Below are 23,536 nucleotides of genomic sequence, written 5' to 3' on the forward strand. Positions count from 1 at the left end.
TTAAATAATTTTAAAGGACAGGAACTTGTGGAAACGCTCTTATACAGGGTGTAACAAAACAAAGTGATAATACTTTAAGGTGTCTCTTATACACGTCCCTTGTACAGAGTTTTCTGTGAAAGTAGCAGCGCTTAAAAGTTAATTTTGACTTCTATGTTTCAACGAGAAACGCCCCAATATCATGAATTTGTATATACAAAATTTGAGAAAACCACTCTTTCAGGGCCGCTACTTTAACAGTGAATTTTAAATAGAGGACACATATACACTCGAAAGTCTAACCAATTTATTTTTTACAGTTTGTATATACCGCGCAATCGCAGTTTGCATATTATACCTTTAAATACGACAGAGTTTTCAACGAGATCAAGAGTATTTGATCAATGGTAATTCGAAAAATACTTCCAATCAATTTTACAATTACATTTTTTTGGAAAACGTTTAGACCTAGATAGACCTAAGAGTCAATGGAGATTCCTACAGATCTAGTATAACTCTAAACCAGTATTTAGAATATATCAAAAGCATCGAAAAAATATTTTTGGCCTTATGTTAACATAGACGTTATTGTATATAAAATACAACCTAAATAATTGTATTCGTATCGGGTACACAACCTTTATGGTGATTTAGATTACAGCATTCCAGGGCGATCGCTTTCGTTGTTCCCAGCCTTTTCGAAGAACATGAAATCCTGAAAAATACACATTTTTATAAAATATCTTAAATAAAATATCAACTTGCTTATAAATAGATTCACACTACATAATAAACATACATTACAATTTACAGTAATACAATGTTTTGACCTCTCTGTCAAGTGTATTTTGTAATGTCGGGGTATATCATAAATACAGTAATAATGAGATAGTAGTTCTTAAAAATAATCAGCTACGGCCTACGAGTGAGTGGATGAACACGATAACTAAATAAATTTGTAACATACAGACTCATTTTTTTCCTTATAATTTGAATAAACCTTGTAAGTTATCTAGTTCATCACCTGGCTAATATCTATATCTGACTACACAATATAAAATACACAGTTTATTTTTATTTTCAAATCACTTTTCTGGCTCTAAATTTATGCAAAAAACTGCAATTTTTATCGTGTTCACCCTCTCACGTTTTCATTTTTCCTTATAGATTCTTGTTTAGATAAGTCTCATAACATAACCCTGCCAATCTAGGCGAAATAGTAGTGTACTAACGGCCGTTCCCAATATTTGATCTATCTCTGGTTTTGCCCTACTAAAGATAGGTATAGCTCACAATAGACATTAGAGACATATATTTTATGTCAATTCAATGTTATCTGCGATCGGTTGTATGTCAAACCAGAGATAGATTGAATATTGGGAACGGCCGTAAATAAACAAGTATACACCTACCGATGATGATCTTTTCGAAACCAGTCGTGTATTTAACAAGTTTGTAATTTATTACAAACTTGTTAAATACACGACTGGTACCAAGAAGTGACAGTACATTCAATAACATAATATATAATCAAGTATACTTTGTTTTACATAGTAGGAAGACTAAAACTTAAACAAAGAAGTAATTTACTTTTCTGGGATTTCTGACATGTTCGTGCGCATATAGATGGCGGTATTTCCAATAATATTACAAATTTTAGCCACGCCTTCGTTTTGCCTTTTCAATATCTGTCTTATATGGAATACCTATAGGCATGGAAAGAAATTAAAAATTATAAAAAGCCTTTAAGAGTAGGAGTGTTAAGGAACTTCACTTGCTTATTTAAATATTTTGGCAGAAAATTAATTGGTTGAATTGTCATGTGATTTTTTTTGCGCTCGTACATTATCAAAATACTATATCTCCTTAAACTTGTGAAATATACTGCACCAAAGCGACGCGACACGTCACTGCCAAATTATGAGGTTAGACGCACTAGTCACTACTTATAAGTTCAGTACTATGGAATGTGAAGTATTGCTCCGCAGCAGCGTAAAGTCGCCTGGTGCGGTGTTACTTTAAAGGTGCCCATACACGGGACAATTTGTAGTTTCGATTGATCTTCAAGAAAATCGTCCAATCGACCTTTTGAACGTAAAATCGTTTGCGATATTGCTACACACGTACAATTTGTCGTTCGATTGTAACATCGAGGAGATAAATCGTTACGTTAATAACTGTCCCGTGTATGGCCACCTTTAGAGAAACCTTTTCGGATGCTCGAGTGAAAAAAAAACAAGTGGATTTATATCGTGATTGGCGACAAATATAGCCAATCACGAAATTAGCGTAAATTTCTGTCACGCACTGTAAAACTCTGGAACGAAGTGTCAACAGTATTTTCTGAGCAATACGACCTGCAAACCTTCAAGATAGCGTATCCCCCCCGGCAATGCACCTGCAGCTCTTCTAATGTTGCGAGTGTCTATGGGCGATGGCAGTTGCTTTCCATCAGGTGACCCGTTCGCTAGTTTACCCCCCTTTTTTATAAAAAAATTGATTTACTTGTGTTCGCACTTCGTATAAGAATCGGGAATTTTTTAAGACTACTAAAAAAACAACACTCACAATCAAGAAGCAGGCACCGAGCAGCACCGCTTTTATCCTGACATCGAGATCCATGGGGAATGAGATCCCGAAATAGTCTGCGTCGGTGAACGCCTCGCGCGCCAGACCCGACCACTGCTTCGTTATCTTGCCCACTTTCGTCTCGCCGTCTTGAGAGTATACCTGAAAAATACCAATCGAATGGTTAATAGAGATTTAGTAAGTTTTTTTTTTTTTTATGAAATAAGGGGGCAAACGAGCAAACGGGTCACCTGATGGAAAGCAACTTCCGTCGCCCATGGACACTCGTAGCATCAGAAGAGCTGCAGGTGCGTTGCCGGTCTTTTAAGAGGGAATAGGTTAATAGGGGAGGGTAGGGATGGGAAGGGAAGGGAATTGGGGATGATAGGGAAGGGAATTGGGCCTCCGGTAAACTCACTCCCTCGGCGAAATTTCTCCGGTCGAGCCGGCCCATTCGTGCCGAAGCATGGCTCTCCCACGTATAAAAAGTTTAAGGTAAATAAGGTATTTGAAGTAAAATCTATGTTTATTGAGTGATTTAATCATTGCTCTCGATATATTCAGGTCAAACAATCCATACTAATATTATAAATGCGAAAGTATCTCTGTCTGTCTGTCTGTCTGTCTGTCTTGCTTTCACGCCAAAACTACTGAACCGATTGCAATGAAATTTTGTATACAGTTATTCTAGAGTCTGAGAAAGGACATAGGCTACATTTTGATGTGGGAAAATATCTTATTTCCATGAAAATATCGATGAAAATGAATTCGCATTGCGCGTGGCCAGCGCTCATCCCGGGGGTCCTGGGTTCGAGTCCCGCAGGCGGAACAAAAAGTTTTCAATGTTCCTGGGTCTTGGATGTGTGCTTTTTTTTTTTTCGCGCCTGAATCGGCGGCCGCGCAACACGTACTTTTGTTGTCTCCCGTTATAAAAATAATTCTAAATACCTACAGTAGTTAATTGACTTTCGTTTTGTGTTAAATTACAAATTTATATAATCTCTTAATAAATTACAGTGTTAGACTTACATGAGCAATAGTGTATATAACTTTTTAAGTGAAAGTGAAAAAGGACGCCTACCGAAAACAACGCGCAACGCGCCATTTTGTGTGTGAAAATATTTTTGCAAAATTTTTTGCACTTCTTGTTTATTAACAAAACCGCAATAATTACAACATTATGAGTGCGTAAATACCTAATACCACCGACCTCAGTTTCCTAACAGTTTTTTCACAATTTATAACCTCTAAAATACTCACTCAAATCCTACTTATTTCACTTCAAAATGGAAAGTCTGCAAAAGACCATAGATGATCTGGCCAAAGTCTTCAAATCTAGTATGGAGGGTTTCCAACAAGAACTTGCCCGGGCTACCACTTCAACAACTGATACAATCTCCACTCCGCGCATAGCCTCAGAATTTGAGTGCTTTAGGACTTTTATTCTGTCCGCTCTGCAGAATCTTCAGTCCCAGGTGGCATTGCTAAGTAGATTTCATGACCAGGAGCAAATGCGTAGCAGAAGAAAGATGCTCCTTTTTCATGGAATCCCAGAGGACAGCAGAGAGGACACTTCAGCAGTTGTTATGGCAACTATCTCTATGAAATTAAACTTAAAGTCTCTTGACTCCTCTTGTATCAAACGAAGCCAACGGATTGGAAGGGCCAAGGAAGGTGTGCCCAGACCTATTCTGGTTAAGCTCCAAGAAATCCAAGTTAGAGACTCCATCTGGTTCGCTAAAACAAACTTAAAGGGCTCAGGCACAACAATGTCAGAATTCCTCAACAAAAGCAGACACGAAACTTTTATTGCTGCAAGAGAAATTTTTGGAATTTCAAACTGTTGGACTAGAAACGGTATTATTATAATATCAACTCCGGATGGCTCACGTCACAAAATAACATCTCTCCAAGAACTACAAGCAATTCCTCATGCCAATTCGGAAAAAACAAGTGTCCAGCAACAATCTAATGTTAGCATGTCCAATAACACTCCCCCAGCTGTAGCCGATGTCAGCAAAAGACCCAAAAGAATCCTAAAAACTAAGCAGCTTGGTTAGTAGTTCATTATATTTATATTCTATAGCCTTTAATTTACAGCAAATACTGTTATTCTCTTGTTTAATTATATTATATTTTCACTGTGTTGCCTAGTCTACATTTCTATTAAATATTCACATATTTATGTCTAAAGTCTAAAGTGATTTATAGTATAATATGGATTAAAAGGAACAAACACATTCTAATACTGTATTGTGAGTTAATAGCTAGTATGTACTTTACTTAGTGTTTTATATTATGTAAATTTTAACCCACAAAATATATTACTGTGGTTTGTGATGTCACAGGTCACAATAATAATGTATATTTTTGTTTTAGTCTAATTTAGGTCATAAGTTTTTAATGTGCTAATTTTAATATGTTATAAACATAAACATGCTGTAAAATAATTGTTATTCACAAGGTTAAAATTGTAATGCATAATATTTAGATCATAATTTTTAATGTGCTAGCTTTGTTGTGTACTTAGACAAGCTGCAAAATAATTGCTACTCACAAGTCTAAAACATTGTTATTGTTATTTATTTTGTTACATTGATTGTTATTTTGTAACAAACTTTATTATTATTTAAGAATTACAGTGAAGTGTGAACTGTGAACATGTATCCTGTCAAATGTCAGCTGTCAATACCAATAGTTTGTGGCTGTCAAATTTGCTTATTTCTGTGGTTCTTCTTCTTCTTTGTTTCTTGTTCTTTTTTTATGTTAAAAGAAAAAGTGATAAAGCCTTGTTTTCTTATAACGAATAATAGCAGGCAGCAGCAGCTACTATATTGAATTATATACAGATTTATTGTTAATTTTGAAAATATTCTTTAAATTTATAAAATTGTGAAGTCGGTTGGTGTGTTACAAGTAATTATATAAGAAGAAATACATATACATATTTATATTTTATTAATATATAGATAACGTTATTGTATATATTATATTTATATATAATATTATATTGTTATTTTTATTTTTTATTTTTATCAATGTTTGAATCTCTAGATGATAGTTTTATATCTATTTCGGGCTCCTCGAGTTGCAGTGACGATAGCTTTCACAGTACTTGTTCTGATCATTTACTTTCTACACTTAGTTCTCACTTCTCTAACAACTTAAAGAATTTTAATATTATACACTTGAACGCTCAAAGTATTCCGGCGCACTTTTCCGAACTTCTCAACTCATTTGACTCTCAATCATTCATTGACGCTATCCTTATTTCCGAATCTTGGTTCAAACCCTGTCTACCTTCCACTTCTTACTCTTTGCCCGGTTACCATCTCATTAGAAATGACCGTATAGGTAGACCAGGTGGTGGGGTTGCAATCTACCTTAAATCTAATATTAAATATAAAATTTTGAGATCATCAGCACAACCTCCTTCAGCCGATGATACTGAACACCTTATTTTAGAAATAGCAAATGGCGTGTCTAAAATATTGCTTGGGGTATTCTACAGTCCTAATCTCTCCGTCAATTATTTTACTGCCTTCGAAAAATTGCTCGATGAATTTATTCCTTCTTATGAGCACATTATTTTGATGGGAGATTTTAACACTTGTCTCCTAAAAGACGATTATCGTTCTAAAAAACTTATATCTATCATTAACTCATTTAATCTAAATACTCTTCCTCTGCAAGCCACGCATCACTATCCTCATTCCACACCATCACTTCTTGATCTTATGTTTGTTTCTTCACTTCACCTTGTAGACTCTTACGGCCAATGTCCAGCGCAAGGATTTTCTTACCATGACTGCATATTCCTCTCATACAAATTTCGTCTAGCTAAAACCAAGCCCAAAGTTGTCTTGCATCGGTCCTTTAAAAATATCGACATAGACAGTCTCCGCGAGGATGCTGAAAATGTGGACTGGGAAGAGATAACCAATGCTGATTCGATTGACGAAAAAACTTTTATATTTGAGAGTAGAATCATCGAACTCTTTGATAAACATGCACCGTTACGCCCTGTTAAAATAAAGCACCTTCCAGCGCCATGGCTAACAGACGATATTAAATCCTTAATAAATAAAAAAAATCGTGCAAAAGCTAAATTACGCCAAACACATTCTGATGTCGACAAATTAGCCTATAATAAACTCCGCAATCGCTGCAACACAATGTGCAGAGATGCGCAAAAACGTCACATTCAATCGTGTGTCGAAAATGGTGACCAAGCTAAAGTATGGAGGTTTTTAAAGTCACTTGGAGTTGGCAAAGATCCTAAAACCTCAATTTCGTCCAGCATTGATTTAGATCTCTTAAATAGTCATTTTGCTAACCCCGCACATGTCTACGATACTCACAAAAAAGCTCACACAAGTCATACTATATCTAACTTACCTATACCAGATTACCCCCCATTTTCATTTAAGGATTTATCTATCAGTGATGTTAAAAAGGCTGTTCTGTCAATTTCATCTAAGGCTGTGGGTAGTGACAACATTGGGCGTAACATGATAGTTCCATTGCTTGACACATTATCACCAGTCCTCGTCCATATCCTTAATTTTTCCCTCAAAACCTCTGCTTTTCCTAGCTCTTGGAAAGATTCTTATATAATTCCTCTGCCCAAGAAATCTAGTCCCCTATCTTTCTCTGATTACCGCCCAATTTCAATACTTCCTTTCCTCTCGAAAATCCTTGAACGTTTAGTACAGCAACAACTATGCTCTTTCCTTAATTTAAATAATATATTAAATCCTCTGCAATCAGGTTTTCGCCCCGGCCATAGTACTTCTACAGCCTTAGTTAAAATTACTGATGACATTCGTCATGGCATGGATAACCAAAATCTAACTATTCTCATCCTTTTGGACTTTAGCAATGCTTTCAATACAGTAGACCATGACATTTTATTACTCCTTCTTAGATCGCTCAATCTATCTCTTGAGGCCGTCAACTGGTTCCGCAGCTTCCTACAAGGACGCCGGCAGCGTGTTAAAATTGACAATAAAATTTCCTCATGGTGTGATGTATTTGCAGGCGTGCCCCAAGGTAGCGTGTTATCTCCTCTTCTATTTTCCATTTTCATAAACTCTGTTTCACAAATAATTTCTTCTTTCTACCATATGTATGCAGACGACTTACAAATCTATAGACAGGCCTTACTTTCCTCACTTTCTAACGTGATTGCTCAACTTAATACTGACTTGTCAGAAATACTAAAGTGGAGCAATTATTACGGTCTTAATCTCAACCCGAAAAAAACCCAGTGCATCATCATTGGTAGCAGGCAGCTGATTGCTAAAGTCGACTGGGCTAACTTACCAGAAATAATTCTTGACGGGGCTATCATCCCCTATAGCTCCTCCGTTCGCAACCTCGGTATATACTTTGACCGCACTCTTTCATGGAACACCCAAACTCAAGAACTCCGCAAGAAGCTCCTCGCTGCCACTGCTTCTCTCAGACGCCTCAGTTACTTCCTTCCTGTATCAACCAAAATCTCATTAGTTCACGCTCTACTCTTTCCCATCCTAGATTACGCAGATGTCTGCTACAGTGATCTAAATGATCAACTTCTTTCTTCCCTTGAACGCCTGCAAAATCTTTGCATCCGATTCATCTTTGGTCTGAGAAAATACGATCACATATCTAACTACCGGACAGAGCTAAAGTGGCTACCTGTTAAGTTGCGTCGGAATACACATATTCTTCATCTTCTTTTTAATATTCTATTTAATCCCAAAACTCCTGCTTACCTCAAACAAAACTTTACCTTTCTTGGACACAAGCATCCTACACTTCGCTCAGCCAATAAATTAACTCTTGCCTTCCCTTCCCACAACACTAACTTCTATGACTCTTCCTTCACCGTCTCTGCTATTCGTCTGTGGAATTCTTTACCCGAAAGCATACATAAGTCCAAATCTATTGATAATTTTAAAAAAAGACTCAAACAATATTACTTAGATTTAGCTGCAAACTCTTAAACCCTTACGATTTATCCTCTTCTTCGATTCATATTATTATATTACTTATATGTATTTATTTTATTCGGTATAAAGTATCTATTATATTTATTTGTGTATTATATTTATTTATTTATATACTAATAGTATCTTATCTTATTTTTATTTTAAATATTTTTAGTTATATTTTATGGTTGCCTGGTAGAGACTGCTTCCAGCAGTAAGGCCGCCAATTCAAACTATTTCTGTTTTTGTAACGTGTGTAAATTGATCTGTTTTGTTTGTTTGAATAAAGAGTTTTTTATTTATTTATTTATTTTATTTAAAATAAAATTTCAAAAATCTTAAACATATTTTATGTATAATATTATAAAATCCATACTAATATTATAAATGCGAAAGTATCTCTGTCTGTCTGTCTTGCTTTCACGCCAAAACTACTGAACCGATTGCAATGAAATTTTGTATACAGTTATTCTAGAGTCTGAGAAAGGACATAGGCTACATTTTGATGTGGGAAAATATCTTATTTCCATGAAAATACCGATGAAAATGAATTCGCATTGCGCGTGGCCAGCGCTCATCCCGGGGGTCCTGGGTTCGAGTCCCGCAGGCGGAACAAAAAGTTTTCAATGTTCCTGGGTCTTGGATGTGTATTAAAATAAAATTTCAAAAATCTTAAACATATTTTATGTATAATATTATAAAAAATCCAGAAATATATCGATGCAATGAACATTTTAGTTCTAATACGATTCAACAGATGGCGTTTTATTTTTTACTTTATTGTAACACTAGCTGTTGCCCGCGACTTCGTCCGCGTGGACTTTAATTTATAGCGCGCGGTGTCAACAAAATGTGTGTCAAATTTAAAAACTTTTTAAAACCCTGGTAAGTGGTACCCCTCTTAGGGCCGCGCTACACCGGAATGGCAGCGCTGAAAGTGCTTAATTAATCAAAATACCCAAAAAACAGCTGTGCAGTGTGCACATAATCTATACTAACATTGTAAATGCGAAAGTATCTCTGTCTGTCTGTCTGTCTGTCAGTCTCGCTTTCACGCCAAACGCCAAAAGTATCTCTGTATGTCTGTCAGTCTCGCTTTCACGCCAAACGCCAAAACTACCGAACCGATTGTAATGAAATTTTGTATACAGATAGTCTAAAGTCTGAGAAAGGACATAGGCTACTTTTTTACTGGAAAAAAGGGTTGTAAGGGGGTGAAAATGCGTAAATTTGTTCAAATTAAGTTAGTTCCAACAGTTCATAATAGATGGCGCCGTGCGTCTTCTACATCGCGCTGACGCTTGCTCAAAAGTCTTTCTATAAGACGTGGTATTATCTTACATTTAAGTTTCGATTTTTTTCGGTTGTTATATCTATTCTACGGTATTAAATAAGTCAGTACTTTATCTGTGCAGTGACGTAACCTTAAATCTATCAATGATAAATAGTTTATGGGTAAAGTTGTGTAATTGGAGGGCTAAATAAGCTTTAAAATTTGGCATAAAATATAAAGTTTAATATAAAAAAATGAAATACTTATTGTGTGCACACTGCACAGCTGTATTGATTTAAGGGGTACCAGGGTTTTTTTATAAAAGCTTTTGACACCAATTTTGTTGACATCGCGCGCTATAAACTGAAGTCCACGCAGACGAAGTCGCGGGCAACAGCTAGTATTTAATAAATATTTTTTGACCTGAATGGAACAGTAACACCCGTTTATCCTTCTAGGTTTAGATATAAGGATTAGTCCTTGTATCTCGAATTTAGTTCCCCATCAAAATTAGTATGTTAGAAATCTGTCACGCTCGTCTCTCGTGGCAAGATATCCTGTGAGCAACCCATTTTGAAAGCAATTTTGATTGCAAAGTTGTGCTAGTCGAACAAAATGTGCGCGAAGTGTGAACGGGACACTTTTAGGGCTTCGAGCCCTCGAGAAGTATGAGAATTGGGACTCTGATGTCTATTCTATAATAGTTAGTTATATAACCCCATTAACGTTACCAACTTACATTAAACTCCACGTCCCCGCAGATGGAGAATGTGCACACGGGTCCCTTGATCCTCAGCACCACGTCTCCCGAAGCGTTCTTGATGACGTAGCACGGCTTGCAGATGGACCACTCCTGTTCCACGGACCCCACTACTGTCCCCGGGGGGGAAGACACTTCCATGCTCTGCAGCCAGCACGGACACCAGCAGGTGTCGCAGGCTAGCGGACGATTGAGGTGGATTACCTGAAACATTACATTTTTTAATATATAAGAGGGGCAAACGAGCAAACGGGTCACCTGATGGACAGAAACTACCGTCGCCCATGGACACTCGGAACATTAGAAGAGCTGCAGGTGCGATGCCGGCCTTTTACACTGTCTTCTTGAAGGTTTGCAAATCGTATAGGTCCGTATATTTAAACACAATAATACACAAAAATGGTTGTCACAAAAAAATATTTTTTTTTGTGACTACCAGTAAGAAGTAGATAAAGTATAAACAGTAAATATTTACATGCTGCTGCTGCAGCATCACCTGGATTCTATAGGAACCGAGCTTCGTATGAACCCAAAGTGGAGGTTTCATGTTTGGGCTCATTTTAACGGCCTCAACGAAAAGGACATTGATAGATAGTAATCATGAGAATATGATTCTGTTGATAGGAATTATTCTGCACTATAACCAACACAAGTTTAAAAATTATGAAATAAAATTAAATTAAGAAATTAAAAAAAACCCCTGCCAAAACAACTTTAAAAAGTAATGAAATAATATTTACTGCCTTTAAGTTCAAATGATTCCTATCTTGTGTAAAGTTATAATTATTTTAGTCCATAATTGTTGTCAAGGTGTGTCGGGGGACCGCTAATGTAGATGTTTAATTTCACTTAACAAGTTTAAGGATCAATTCACAGCGATCTGAATCGAGATAGGTAATCAGCGACTTGGCGGTTGTAGGTTGTAGTTTACTTGGCGGTCCCCCTTAAACTTGTACATTGCAATTTCGTCGCCTTATAACAAGAACGAACGAATTGAATGTTATTCACTCGTTGTTCACTTAACGTTGCATTTACTAATCCGCTGTTAAATTTTTACTGTGGGACATAAGTATTTTAACAGTCTGTTTAATTTTCCAAGGTCCGTTAAGTAATGCCTTGTTAGGATTTAACAAACAGAGGTTGGTGAAATTGGGTCTAAGTTGATTAGTATGTTTTGATGGTATCATGTCTCCTACGATCGTCTGCAACTTCCTAGACCGCTTCTTTACCACAAAGAGATGAAAGACATAGAGAATCTACACGAACGTACCTACGTAAACAGAGGCCTTTTATACATGGGGAAATGCTTTATGCATCCCTGTCGAATTGGGGATATCGTCCGAGGTATGTGGGACTCCCACTAAAATCTCATGGTGCTCTCCTCGCTTAAGGCAGAGTTGCGGGTACGATAGAACCTACCGCCACTCTACCAGCGATCATCCACATTTTGTACACCCGTCACCCACCGTCGAATGCGCAGAAACACCTTGCACATTACGGCTCTCTTTAGGACTCGGTCACAGAATAAATATTAGTTGTACTAACAGAATTCCCACTAGCGAAACCCGTTTTAAACAATAACGACTCATGCTACGATACTATTCGGAGCGTGCGAAGTGGGTGGAGGGGGTAAAGAAAGCGATTGCCGCGCTTGCCGTGGCAAAAATATGCAACCAAAGGGGCTCAGTTAGTAGTCAAACAAACTTGTCAACTTGTCAATTGTCAAAACTTGTTTTGAATATTTAGAAATTGGTCTTAATGGTTTTTGTATCGTAGACTGCAAAAATAACAGCAAAAATAGGTAGTCAGTATACAAATTTAATGTTTTTCCTAAATCCACTAGGAAATTAGATCAGATAGCTGCTGTAAAAATGAAAAAGTATGTGATTCGATATAACCTAAAATTGCATTATCAGTCAAGTCAATTTTATTTGAGTTGCATTTTATAAAGATATTACTTGAGTACCTAACTGTTGTTTTAGTGTTGATGAATGATGGACCACCATGTTCTCCAAAATCTGACGACAAAACTTGCAGTGATAGTTTCATAGAATACCTATTTTATTTAAATCCAAAGTATCAGGTGGAAGAAACAGTGACTCACAAATGACGATAAACAACATCTGGTTTAACTGATCTTTTAGAAGCTGGAGATAGAGTTTCAATGAAAAAGGTTTTTCAAGTAAGCAAGTCTTAGATGAAAGGGGTAAAAAAGTTAAAATTATTATGCCCCCATTTTTATGCAAAACAAAACGAGTACCTACTCTCAAGAGGAAACCGAAAGGACTTGCTCGCTGATATTGCTCGAGTAAGAATCCATATTGAAGTGATTGAAAGCAATGATATTCTATGTTACTGTTTTAGAAACTCATTGATTGAAAGTGTATTAATGCAAAGACTTCAGAAACATGGGACATTTTAAACGTGGGAGAGCCATGCTTCGGCACGAATGGGCCGGCTCGACCGGAGAAATACCACGTCCTCACAGAAAACCGGCGTGAAACAGCGCTTGCGCTGTGTTTCGCCGAGTGAGTGAGTTTACCGGAGGCCCAATCCCCTATCCTATTCCCTTCCCTACCCTCCCTTATTTCGTTCCCTTTCCATCCCTACCTTCCCCTATTACCCTATTCCCTCTTAAAAGGCCGGCAACGCACCTGCAGCTCTTCTGATGCTGCGAGTGTCCATGGGCGACGGAAGTTGCTTTCCATCAGGTGACCCGTTTGCTCGTTTGCCCCCTTATCTCATAAAAAAAAAATAAAAAAAAACATGAAGAATTTTTGCAGTGTTTTAGTAAATTTATAGACTCCGATTTTCTTCCAGAGTATTAATGTTGTAAAAAATAAATAAAATCAAGATTTTTAAAAACATTACATTTATTTTTTTCAAGTATAAAGTATTGCTTGTATTTTTGTTACTGATTAAAGCAGCAATATGTTTGCACTTGCCGCTCTGGTTATAAACACAGCTGCATTTTACTCCAGCAACAACCGACCATTATTATCTATCTGTAAAAATGAATAAAAATGTTTAGACTAGCTTTATCTAAATGCTTAGTTACGTTTTTGGTTGGTTCATTACTTACGTTTGAACTTGTTTTATAGGGTGCTAAAGTCACCGATGTTCAACGAATTATATTGGCTCGTATTAAATAACATTGCCATTAGTTCTTAGCTCTTCTACATCCCTTACATGTCCTGCTAACACCAATTTATTTCCTTTTAGCATAGATTGGGCCTTGAAACTTATTGAGTGTTTTACACTTTCAAAACCAGTTATTTTCATTATATTCATTTTGCACAAGTAGTTTTTAACTAAATCTAACCCAAATACCATTAATTATTGTTCTAAATATATTTTATTTGCTATAATATTTACAAAATAAACACTCTTGTTGTTTATTTTTTGACACATGCCCCTAAAACTTCGTTTGAAATATGTCAATACTGACGTGCACGTTCCGAATAAAGTTCAAATTCCGACCGCGCAGTGCTAGGTGCCTACATCCATTGCTTAACTCGTACCTTTTCTGACGAAATCAAGGTTTTCGCCTTTTAGAAAACAAAATAATCTTTTTTAATTACTATTGGTACGAATAGCAAACCTTTTTATAGTAATATAAATTTTTTGTTACCCAACCTATATTTTATAGTAGATTTATATATTCGATTATTATAGTGCAGGAAATTTTTACTAGTAACTTGTGTTTATTTCTGTGTAGTTTTTCTGTTTCATTGTATGAAATTGGTTTATTTGCTATGTTTGTATAGTTTTTATCTACTTTTTGTATTTAAATACCTTGGCTTTTTTCAATTGTTCATTTTTATAAGATTTATAACGATTTTGTCACTGCGGTTAAATCAGTACTATGAATTAAATTCATTTATGATCAGTAAACAGTAGATACATACGCGACGAAAAATCTTGCGCGTGCGTCACCGCTCGCTTGCTGTGAGTCCCTAATGATTTGCCACCCGCGGGTGGTACTTACAGTTCGATGCCTAATCTCGCGAGTGGGACAGGCCTGAGTCCTGATTCGGTGTAATGGGCGGCGGTGTCCTCACACCACCGCCCCACATTACGGCTAGAAGCGATAAGGCAAAATGCTCCATGAACTTCTACATAACTTACTTCGTTCTGGAAGTTATCCATTATCTTCATATCAAACGGTCGCATCGGACCGCAGCAATTGCGAGTACAACAGTCGTTGTCTTCGACAGCATAATACACTTTTTGGCCGATTGCGTTCTTCACAGTATACTTGTTGTTGGTCTCAAAGCCGACGAAAGCCTCAAGCAACTCCACCTTTTGATGGACAAGCAGTTTGTCAATCATAGACAGGTATTCCAAGCCGGGCGGGCAGTTGCTGAGGCCTTGAGGAATAGTCATCCAGCCACCTGAAAAAAGTTTTTAGCAAAATAAAATAAAGAGTAAAATATCAAAAATATTTTGGTTGAAAAAATATCCATTAAGAAATTAACATACTGAGCTCATCAACTGTAAACATGAAGAGCATTCAGTTATAAGCGACAACAAACAACAGCAACAAACATAATATTTTTTTTAGCAAATTCCAAGTTATCGAACCCATATTTTATTGATTTCAAGTTCATATTAAATATTGTAAATGCGACCACGACCACGTCGACATCTTTTAGCAATTTTTATGTATCGTCTAAGATATTCTAACACAGAAATTTGAATTTACATACAACAAATCCTGCCAAAAGCCATTAGCAAATGGGCTTAACATAGGCAGTGCCGTAAATAGGGCGGTGCCACCGGTGCCCAGGCACAGGGCGTAGACTCTGGGGGAGGGTGCAAGAATGGCCAGACCAGGCAGACTCTTATTTTTTCGAATTGCTCCCGATAAGTACTTCTCGCTGCCCCCCAGAGATGTTTTCCAATGTAGTAAAAAAAATCCACAGCCGAACATATTATAACCTTCTTCTTTTTGGAAGTCAGTTAAAAAACAAGGGTGCAGCTATATAAGCTCGCACAGGGCGCAAAAAAGGCTATCTACGGCACTGAACATAAGTAACAATTTAGTGATAATTATGTGACAACTATTGTATTCATATTTTCTATATAAACAAATAGCGAACAAACTGGAATTTCCACGCAACATTTCTATAAATAAATCAGAACATACACAAACAATTAGATTCCCTCCACCGCACTTATGTAGTCCATACGGTTGAACCTTTTTTCCTCTTCAGATAATAGAGGCTCGTAGCTATAAGAACTACTGAATAGCTTGCTGTACAATTTCACGAATGTCCTCTTCACACAACGCACATTATATATCTTCACGTATTTGTCATTCCTAAACAACTTTTTACACTTCACGGAAACGTTTGTCTTTAGTTTGCGCGATCTTTCTATGAATCTGTTAACACTGTCCTCACTGAAATGTTCTAGATGACTAAAATACGTATTTTCAACATTCATTATACTTTTTAAATATTATTATTTAACGTAACAAAAAAATTCAAACTCATTTATTTTATTCCAAACTGGTGCTTTACAATAATTATCTGATTGTTTAAATTAATATTGAAAAGAAAATTTATTTTACTTTCCAATACTTTTTCTGAGAATATGGATAAGAACAATACAGCAATATCAACTACAGAGAATGGATATAATAAGACTATATCACCTATCAACTTGAGAGCTCTAGAAACAGTTTATGTAAACATGTTTATCAATAATAATAATAAGTCATTCACTTCTCCAATGCAATGATTGTATGCCTTTGTAAATTATAGACAACTATGTAGATGGTGCCCTGCTGAGTATTGCGATTACTGCATTTGGGTGTGACTATTTACACTATACTGTGCCCTAGGTTACAACTATACCATATTTTATCAAAATCAGTTCAACAATTTATGCGCGAAAAAATAACAGACTTACAAAACAGACAAACTTTCCAGCAGTGAAAACATTTGATATGATATTATATCAAAAAAATAATTATCATCATACTTTGTGAAATATTTATCACTTTATACACAAAAAAAGCCTTTTGAATAAAACATAATAATCGTATACTTAAGTGAATATATGTACAGGGTGTAACAAAACAAAGTGAAATTATTTTAGAATTTAGAGTGTTTATGTGTGTGTTTTTTATTAGTATTTAGGACAGACAAGCACCCCAGGGCCCAGCATCATGATTTTTTAAAATGAAATAAGGGGCAAACGAGCAAACGGGTCATCTGATGGAAAGCAACTTCCGTCGCCCTTGGACACTCGCAGCATCAGAAGAGCTGCAGGTGCGTTTCCGGCCTTTTAAGACGGAATAGGGTAATAGGGGAGGGTAGGGATGGGAAGGGAAGGGAATAGGTAGGGTAGGGCCTTCCCGACCCTATTCCCTTGAATAGGGTAGGGGATTGGGCTTCCGGTAAACTCACTCACTCGGCGAAACACAACGCCAGCGCTGTTTGACGCCGGTTTTCTGTGAGAACGTAGTATTTTTCCGATCGAGCCGGCCCATTCGTGCCGAAGCATGGCTCCACGTTAAAATTTGCCCATACAAAATTTAAAAACAGTTACTTTTTCAGCGCTGCTACATTCACAGTGAACTCCTTACAGGGGGACACAAACACACTAATGTATTATGATTTATGACTTTTTTTGTTACATCCTGTATAAACATGCGGAACTAACCATGATAACAATGTAAACACTAAACAGTATATTATAAGGTTAGATGTTATTTAATGCTATTAATAGCAATTATCTTATCTTAATATATTTAATCATTAAGAACCTTCTAAGAACCGAAGAAAATTATATATAAAAACCGAAGCTTATTGCATATTAAACAGTTGCTTTTAGGGCCGCGCTGGATCGGAATGGCAGCGGCGAGGCGAGCACTTCCAGTGTCATAGGGTTTTAAACTTTATCTTCATTATTGTAATACATAGTATCGCTTGAAAAATCTACGGCCGCCCGTGGCCGCTCGTGGCCGCCGGCGCGGCGGCTTCGATTTCTCAAGTGCTCGCCTCGCCGCTGCCATTCCGGTGCGGCGCGACCCTTACAGTTATTTACTTCTATCATAGAAATGGGCCTTTGAATCTAATGAATGCTTTGTTGTGCACGAAGGCTGATACAGAAATAGCTACCAGGACTATGTTTCATAATTATTAAAATATTAATTTGTACCTGGAACCTGAGGCCCAGGCTGCTGCATCACAGGAGCTGGATACCCTGGTTGAGGGTGTGGGTATCCCTGCTGGAACCCAGGCTGGTATCCAGGTTGGAATCCCTGCTGCATCCCAGGCTGGAACCCCGGCTGCATCCCTGGTTGGAAACCCGGCTGCATTCCAGGCTGGAAACCCGGCTGCATCCCTGGTTGGAAACCAGGCTGGAATCCATGTTGCATTCCGGGCAAGGGCTGGGCTCCTGGCGGTAACGGAGCACCAGCTGGCGGTCCAGGATAACCAGTTTGTGGATACATAGGATAGCTCTCTTTACCAGTCTCTTTATCTTCAGGAGGAGCATAGCCTTGGCTCGGTGGGAAGTTTGGGCTGTACGGTGTTGGTTTGTGCGACATTTTTTCTGTAAAAAAAGCTTAGTTTAGTTTTTTTATTAAGAGTATACTAGCACAGCCCGCACTGGCTTTCCACGGCCGGGGACTTTGTTTTCAATATCACTACATTAATGATAATTATTATTCATGTAGTTATATTGAGTATGGGTCACAACTCACAGCACACATATCAACTCGGAAAGGGATCGTCACCGTATCGCCTTTCGCCTAGCCGTCAACCAGGCGTCGACCTAACGTATGCACGTAACCAAAGCGTATTAGTAGCGCATCTACGTCAACTCGGCTACGGCTAGGCGACGCCTCGCTTACGGTTCGGGGAAGGGGAAAGGGGTAAGGGTGGACGAAGAAACGTAAGCTTGAGTACGGAGAGACGTAAGCACGGGGACGACGAGCCGTAAGCGCGGGGACGACGAGCCGTAAGCGGGGGGACGACGAGCCGTAAGCTAGTTGACCACGCTTCACATCCCGGTTCGGAGCCTGTTCCGAGGCGAGGCGATTACGTTACGATTCCGCTTAGTGTGCGTTGCAGTAGGAAGTTTCATACAAACAATATTGAACGGCTCGAGGCGATACGGTGCCGATCCCTTTCCGAGTTGATATGTCTGCTGTGACCTTTAAATGAAATTTTACAAAATTTTAACATTTTTCAAACAAAAATTACCTTATTCCATTATAAAATTATTTACAAAGAAATCTAAAACAAGCTAACACGAGCACAACAGTAAAATAAATGAGAGTTTTGCTATAAATATAACATCAAATTTAAACCTATTAAAAATGACTTAGTGACCTTGATGAATCTATTAATGTCACTAGTTTTCCAGTTTTATTATGAGGTGAGAAGTCAAAGCACACTTAAATATTATAAATGCGAAAGTGTGTCTGTTTGTATGTCTGATACCTCTTCACGCACAAACCGTGCCGTGGAAGAGACATGCCGTGGAAGAGACATGCCTCGGCACGAATGGGCCGGCTCGACCAGAGAAATACCACGGGTTCACAGAAAACGGCGTGAAACAGCGCTTGCGCTGTTTTTCGCCGATTGACTGAGTTTACCAAAGGCCCAATCGCCTTTCCTATTCCCTACCCTACCCTATTACCCTATTCTATTCCCTCTTAAAAGGCCGGCAACGCATCTGCAGCTCTTCTGATGTTGCGAGTGTCTGTGGGCGACGATAGTTGCTTTCCATCAGGTGACCCGTTTGCTCGTTTGTCCCGTTATTTTATAAAAAAACCGCTGACCCGATTTTGCTGAAATTTGGTATGGAGGTGTACCGGAAAAATGTACGGTTTCGTACGAATTTTGGCGCAACGGAGTTGCGGGAATCGCCAGTATCAATATAAAGTGTAAGTATATAAAATCTAAACAAATTATATAGCCCAGGATTCCCAAACTGTGCGATGTGTACATACAAATATTATAAAATAAAATTATAATATTATTATGAATTATAAAAAGCAAGCAGATGATTCAATGTATGTTTATTACTTTTTTTAATTAGGTATTTGCTTGTTTAACCTAACTTTTTTTTTTATTAGCCTGTGCTATCCCACTGCTGGGCAAAGGCCTCCCCCAGGATATTCCACTTGTCTCGCTCCAGTGCCACCGTTGGCCAGCCCGGCTGGTACGCCTCCAGCTCATCGCGCCATCTTTTCCTAGGCCGGCCACAGTTGCGTCTTCCATCCTCAGGTACCCACTCTGTCGATATCTTTGCCCAGCGGTCGGGATGCATACGGCTAACGTGGCCAGCCCAATCCCACTTTAGCTTAGCTGCCCTAGCTCCTACGTCCGTGATTTTTGTTTGTGAGCGCAGTATTGTGTTCCTTATTTTGTCCAGACTTACTCCCAACATACTGCGCTCCATTGCTCTTTGGCAAACCCCGAGTTGGGACTTTTGTAAATCGGTCAATGACCAAGTTTGCGCACCGTAGGTTAGGGCGGGCAGAATACACATGTCGACGAGCCTGCGCTTCAGGGAGATTGGTAGCTCTTCATGCCTTCATCAGCTTGTTCATGGACCAGTAGCTCTTCCAGGCGTTTTCGATTCGGCGATCGACTTCCTTTCCTGGTCTATTGTCAAAAGAAACTAACTGGCCCAAGTAGATGTATTCGTCGACATATTGTATTTCTTGCTCGTCTACCACGACCCTACGTCTCGTGCTGTTGGTCATCAGTTGTGTTTTGGACCTGTTCATTGTAAGTCCCACCTCGAGGCTTGCAGTGCTGAGGTCTTGGAGCATAACTTGGAGATCTGCGGCTGTAGGAGCAAAAATGACTATGTCGTCGGCAAAGCGGAGATTGGTCAGCCTTTTAAACCGCCTACAGCCGCTTTTAAACAGCCTAGGTAAAGAAGGGCGCCGCCGTGACAAAATATTGACTTGTAAGTGCGCCACAGCCTGAAAAAGATTGGGAACCCCTGATATAGCCAAACCCACCGGCCACCAGAAGAATAATTCTTTTAATTGCATCATTGCACCGCATAAAATTCCATACAGTAATTTTTAAGGGTTCCGTACCCAAAGGGTAAAAACGACTTTGTTGTCTGTCCGTCTGTCTGTTTGTCTCCAGGCTGTATCTCAAGAACCGCTATAGCTAGACTTCTGAAATTTTCACAGATTGTGTTTTATATCTGTTGCCGCTATAGCAACAAATACTAAAAACAAAATAAAAAATATATATCTAAGGGGGCTCATATACAACAAACATGATTTTTTTTGCCCTTTTTTGCTCTATATCAACATTGGCAACAGATAGGCACTTGAAAATTTCAATTTTAGGCATGTGTACTTTAATAATAATTAATCATAAAATTAAAATTAAATTAATTATTTATTTGCTATAACAGAACCCTTCGTGCGCGAGTTCGACTCGCACTTAGCCTATTTTATAACTCATCGCCAACAGACAGACGCAGACTTTGTTTCGTATAATTAAAAAAATATATATTTAGATATTATAATTTATGCAGTGTTATTATTACAATTTACAGGAACCATTTTTTTTTAACAAGAATTCAAAAACTACTTCATACAAAGATGTCAAAATTGGCTAATAAATTGAGACCCGCGAGACTAATGAGCAAAGCTCAAGAGGTTGTTCAGTAACTGACGTCCAAATATCCTCATTAGCTCACCAAGCCTAAAGCAGCCACCGGCGGCCGCGTAACAATTGAATAAAAGTTCTTCTGACTTTCAAAATACACTTTTTGAAAGTCAGAAGAATGTAGAATCTACAGTGCCTACCACCAGTTTGGGAACTAGCCTGAGAAGAACCGAAGACTATCTATTGAATTATCAATCATATTAAATACGTGGAATAGCCATGCTTTGACATGAATGGGCCGGCTCGACCAGATAAATACCACGTTCTCACAGAAACAGCGCTTGCAACAGAGTGAGTTTACCGGAGGCCCAATCCCCTTTCCTACCCTCCCCTATTCCCTTCCCTTCCCTACCCTCCCCTATTGCCTTATTCCCTCTTAAAAGGCTGGCAACGCACATGCAGCTCTTCTGATGCTGCGAGTGTCCATGGGCGACAGAAGTTGCTTTCCATCATTTGACCCGTATGCTCGTTTGCCCCTTTATTTCATAAAAAAAAAAATAGTCTAAGAGCCTGTTTCACCACTTCCTGATAAACCACCAATGCCGAATAGGCTATCCATCACTTAACTTGATAGATGAAGTATGGAGAATCTGTCAAAAAAGTTGTGAATAGCCTATTCAGCTCTTTATCAGAAGGTGGTGATGTTTCACTGGTCCTTAGTATTGAAGAATATCTATTGTGTCTCGATTTTCCATTATCAATGTATTAATTTTGACTGTACAAGCTAGGGAAGTATCAAAATTATAACCCACTTTTAGTCTCTAGAAGACCTGGAAGCCCCTCCTCTCCTCCTAGAAGGTTGAAATTTTGTATACAGGTAAGAAAATGTGCCCCCCCCCAAACAGCCAGGATGCATAAACACATTTTCCCTATGGAAAAAAGGTACTTTTCTCCGAAACTATAAGACCTATTAAAACTGGGTAAGTAGATTTATTCGGTGAACCGCATTACGATTTACAAACAAAAATAGAAAAAAAAAGTTTTTTGGGTCGCCATACTTCTGAAACTAGATTTTTTTTAAATCAAAACCATATTATGTGTAAGGTACTATGTTTATAAGATCAATGTTTTTATTAGCGAGGCACATTCCTGGAGTAACAAATGCAGCATGCACAATGCCCTAGATTATAAAGTGACACAAGTAGGTACCTAGAAAGAGGTCCAATGGGATTCGCATATTGATCAGAATAAAGTGTAGCTTTTGGGTGTTATGAGGCGCTGACTTAGAATTTAGTAGACCAATACAATTTCTAATGTATTTTAATAATTGTGAATCAGAAGTACATTAACATGTTTTTAAATAAACATACTCAATTATTATTGTATACAGTATACAGCTAAATAGGTAAGTACATACCTGTTTATTGAACAGCGAAAGTTTAAAGTGTCTAATAAATTTGTAAACTGCTTTACGATGATAGTGTTTAAAACTAATTCACTAAATAATTTCAATTTCGGCCTGTAATTTTAGTGATAAAATAAAATTAATATTTTATTTTCGGACAATTTCGGCTACTCCTGATCGAAATTTGATGTTTGAACTTTGACAAATGACAGTTGACTGAAATTTGAAAAATGACATTTCACTGACTGTCATTCAGACATATGTAATTTTTTTTGCTTATTATGGCACTTAGGCTATTTAACCATGGCCAGTGTCGAGTATATTATGGCGGGAAAACAATATTCTATACAATTTTCAGCATCGTTTTTCTATATTGTCCAGTCAAGAAGTCAAGTCGGTCGATTCAGAAAAGTGGTAGACGCTTTACTGAAACTTTTGACTAAGTTTTGGAGGGAACACAAAAAAGGTAGCACGTTTCTGGATATTGCATCACTTTCCTACACTTGTGCACATTATAACGAATATTAATATTTTAATGGTTAATATCCTATTATAATATTAATTAATATTACACCTTAAAACCGTGTTAAGACAATAGGAAAATAATACAATAACACAATATCACTCTTTCACATTCCCAAAAAGCTCTTCATCATTCAGATATTGACAATTTTATTTTACAAAAGTTACAAAGTTTTTATATCAATCATTGTCGGATACTTACTTACGGAGTTGCTTGATGGGTTACCTATATTTTATATACTTACACGGTCATCAAGACTTATTTTAATTGTTTTATTTGCTATAATTGGCTGTAATACGACCATAGAGAGTCAAATATGATTTCGTAGGCTTATGAAATAAAAAAACCACGTATGGTGCCTCTAAGGTTGAATATTTGTCCGAGTTTCTGATAAAAAAAATATTTGACAGTTTGTTTCTGAACGATAATATTATAAGCACTGTAGGCAACTT

General features: G+C 37.7%; 1 protein-coding gene across 3 annotated transcripts; it reads right to left on the reverse strand.

Annotated features, from left to right (window-relative positions):
• Nucleotides 1-518: 518 nt before the first annotated feature.
• LOC121730259 (phospholipid scramblase 1) lies at nucleotides 519-22,723 on the reverse strand. 3 transcript variants are annotated; one of them, XM_042119235.1, is made up of 6 exons: nucleotides 22,574-22,723; nucleotides 17,726-18,121; nucleotides 14,684-14,949; nucleotides 10,535-10,759; nucleotides 2,548-2,709; nucleotides 519-694 (listed from the first exon to the last, which is right to left on the reverse strand). In XM_042119235.1, the coding sequence occupies exons 2-6, from the start codon at nucleotides 18,114-18,116 to the stop codon at nucleotides 635-637; spliced, it is 1,104 nt and encodes a 367-aa protein (XP_041975169.1). In that variant the 5' UTR covers nucleotides 18,117-18,121; nucleotides 22,574-22,723; the 3' UTR covers nucleotides 519-634. The 3 variants fall into 3 exon arrangements, with proteins under 3 accessions (XP_041975169.1, XP_041975170.1, XP_041975171.1); XM_042119236.1 differs by lacking the exons at nucleotides 17,726-18,121; nucleotides 22,574-22,723 and adding an exon at nucleotides 15,756-15,993; XM_042119237.1 differs by lacking the exons at nucleotides 17,726-18,121; nucleotides 22,574-22,723 and adding an exon at nucleotides 15,705-15,993.
• Nucleotides 22,724-23,536: the final 813 nt, after the last annotated feature.

The sequence above is a fragment of the Aricia agestis genome, chromosome 9 (assembly GCF_905147365.1).
Source record: "Aricia agestis chromosome 9, ilAriAges1.1, whole genome shotgun sequence".
Classification (NCBI taxonomy): domain Eukaryota; kingdom Metazoa; phylum Arthropoda; class Insecta; order Lepidoptera; family Lycaenidae; genus Aricia; species Aricia agestis.

Coding starts and splice junctions, on each gene's coding strand:
- LOC121730259 (XM_042119235.1), bottom strand. CDS start 18,116: ATGTCGCACAAACCAACACCGTACAGCCCAAACTTCCCACCGAGCCAA. Junction 2,710..10,534: donor GCGGGGACGTGGAGTTTAAT/GTAAGTTGGTAA, acceptor GGTATTTTTCAG/GTATACTCTCAAGACGGCGA. Junction 695..2,547: donor TCGGTGCCTGCTTCTTGATT/GTGAGTGTTGTT, acceptor TGTATTTTTCAG/GATTTCATGTTCTTCGAAAA.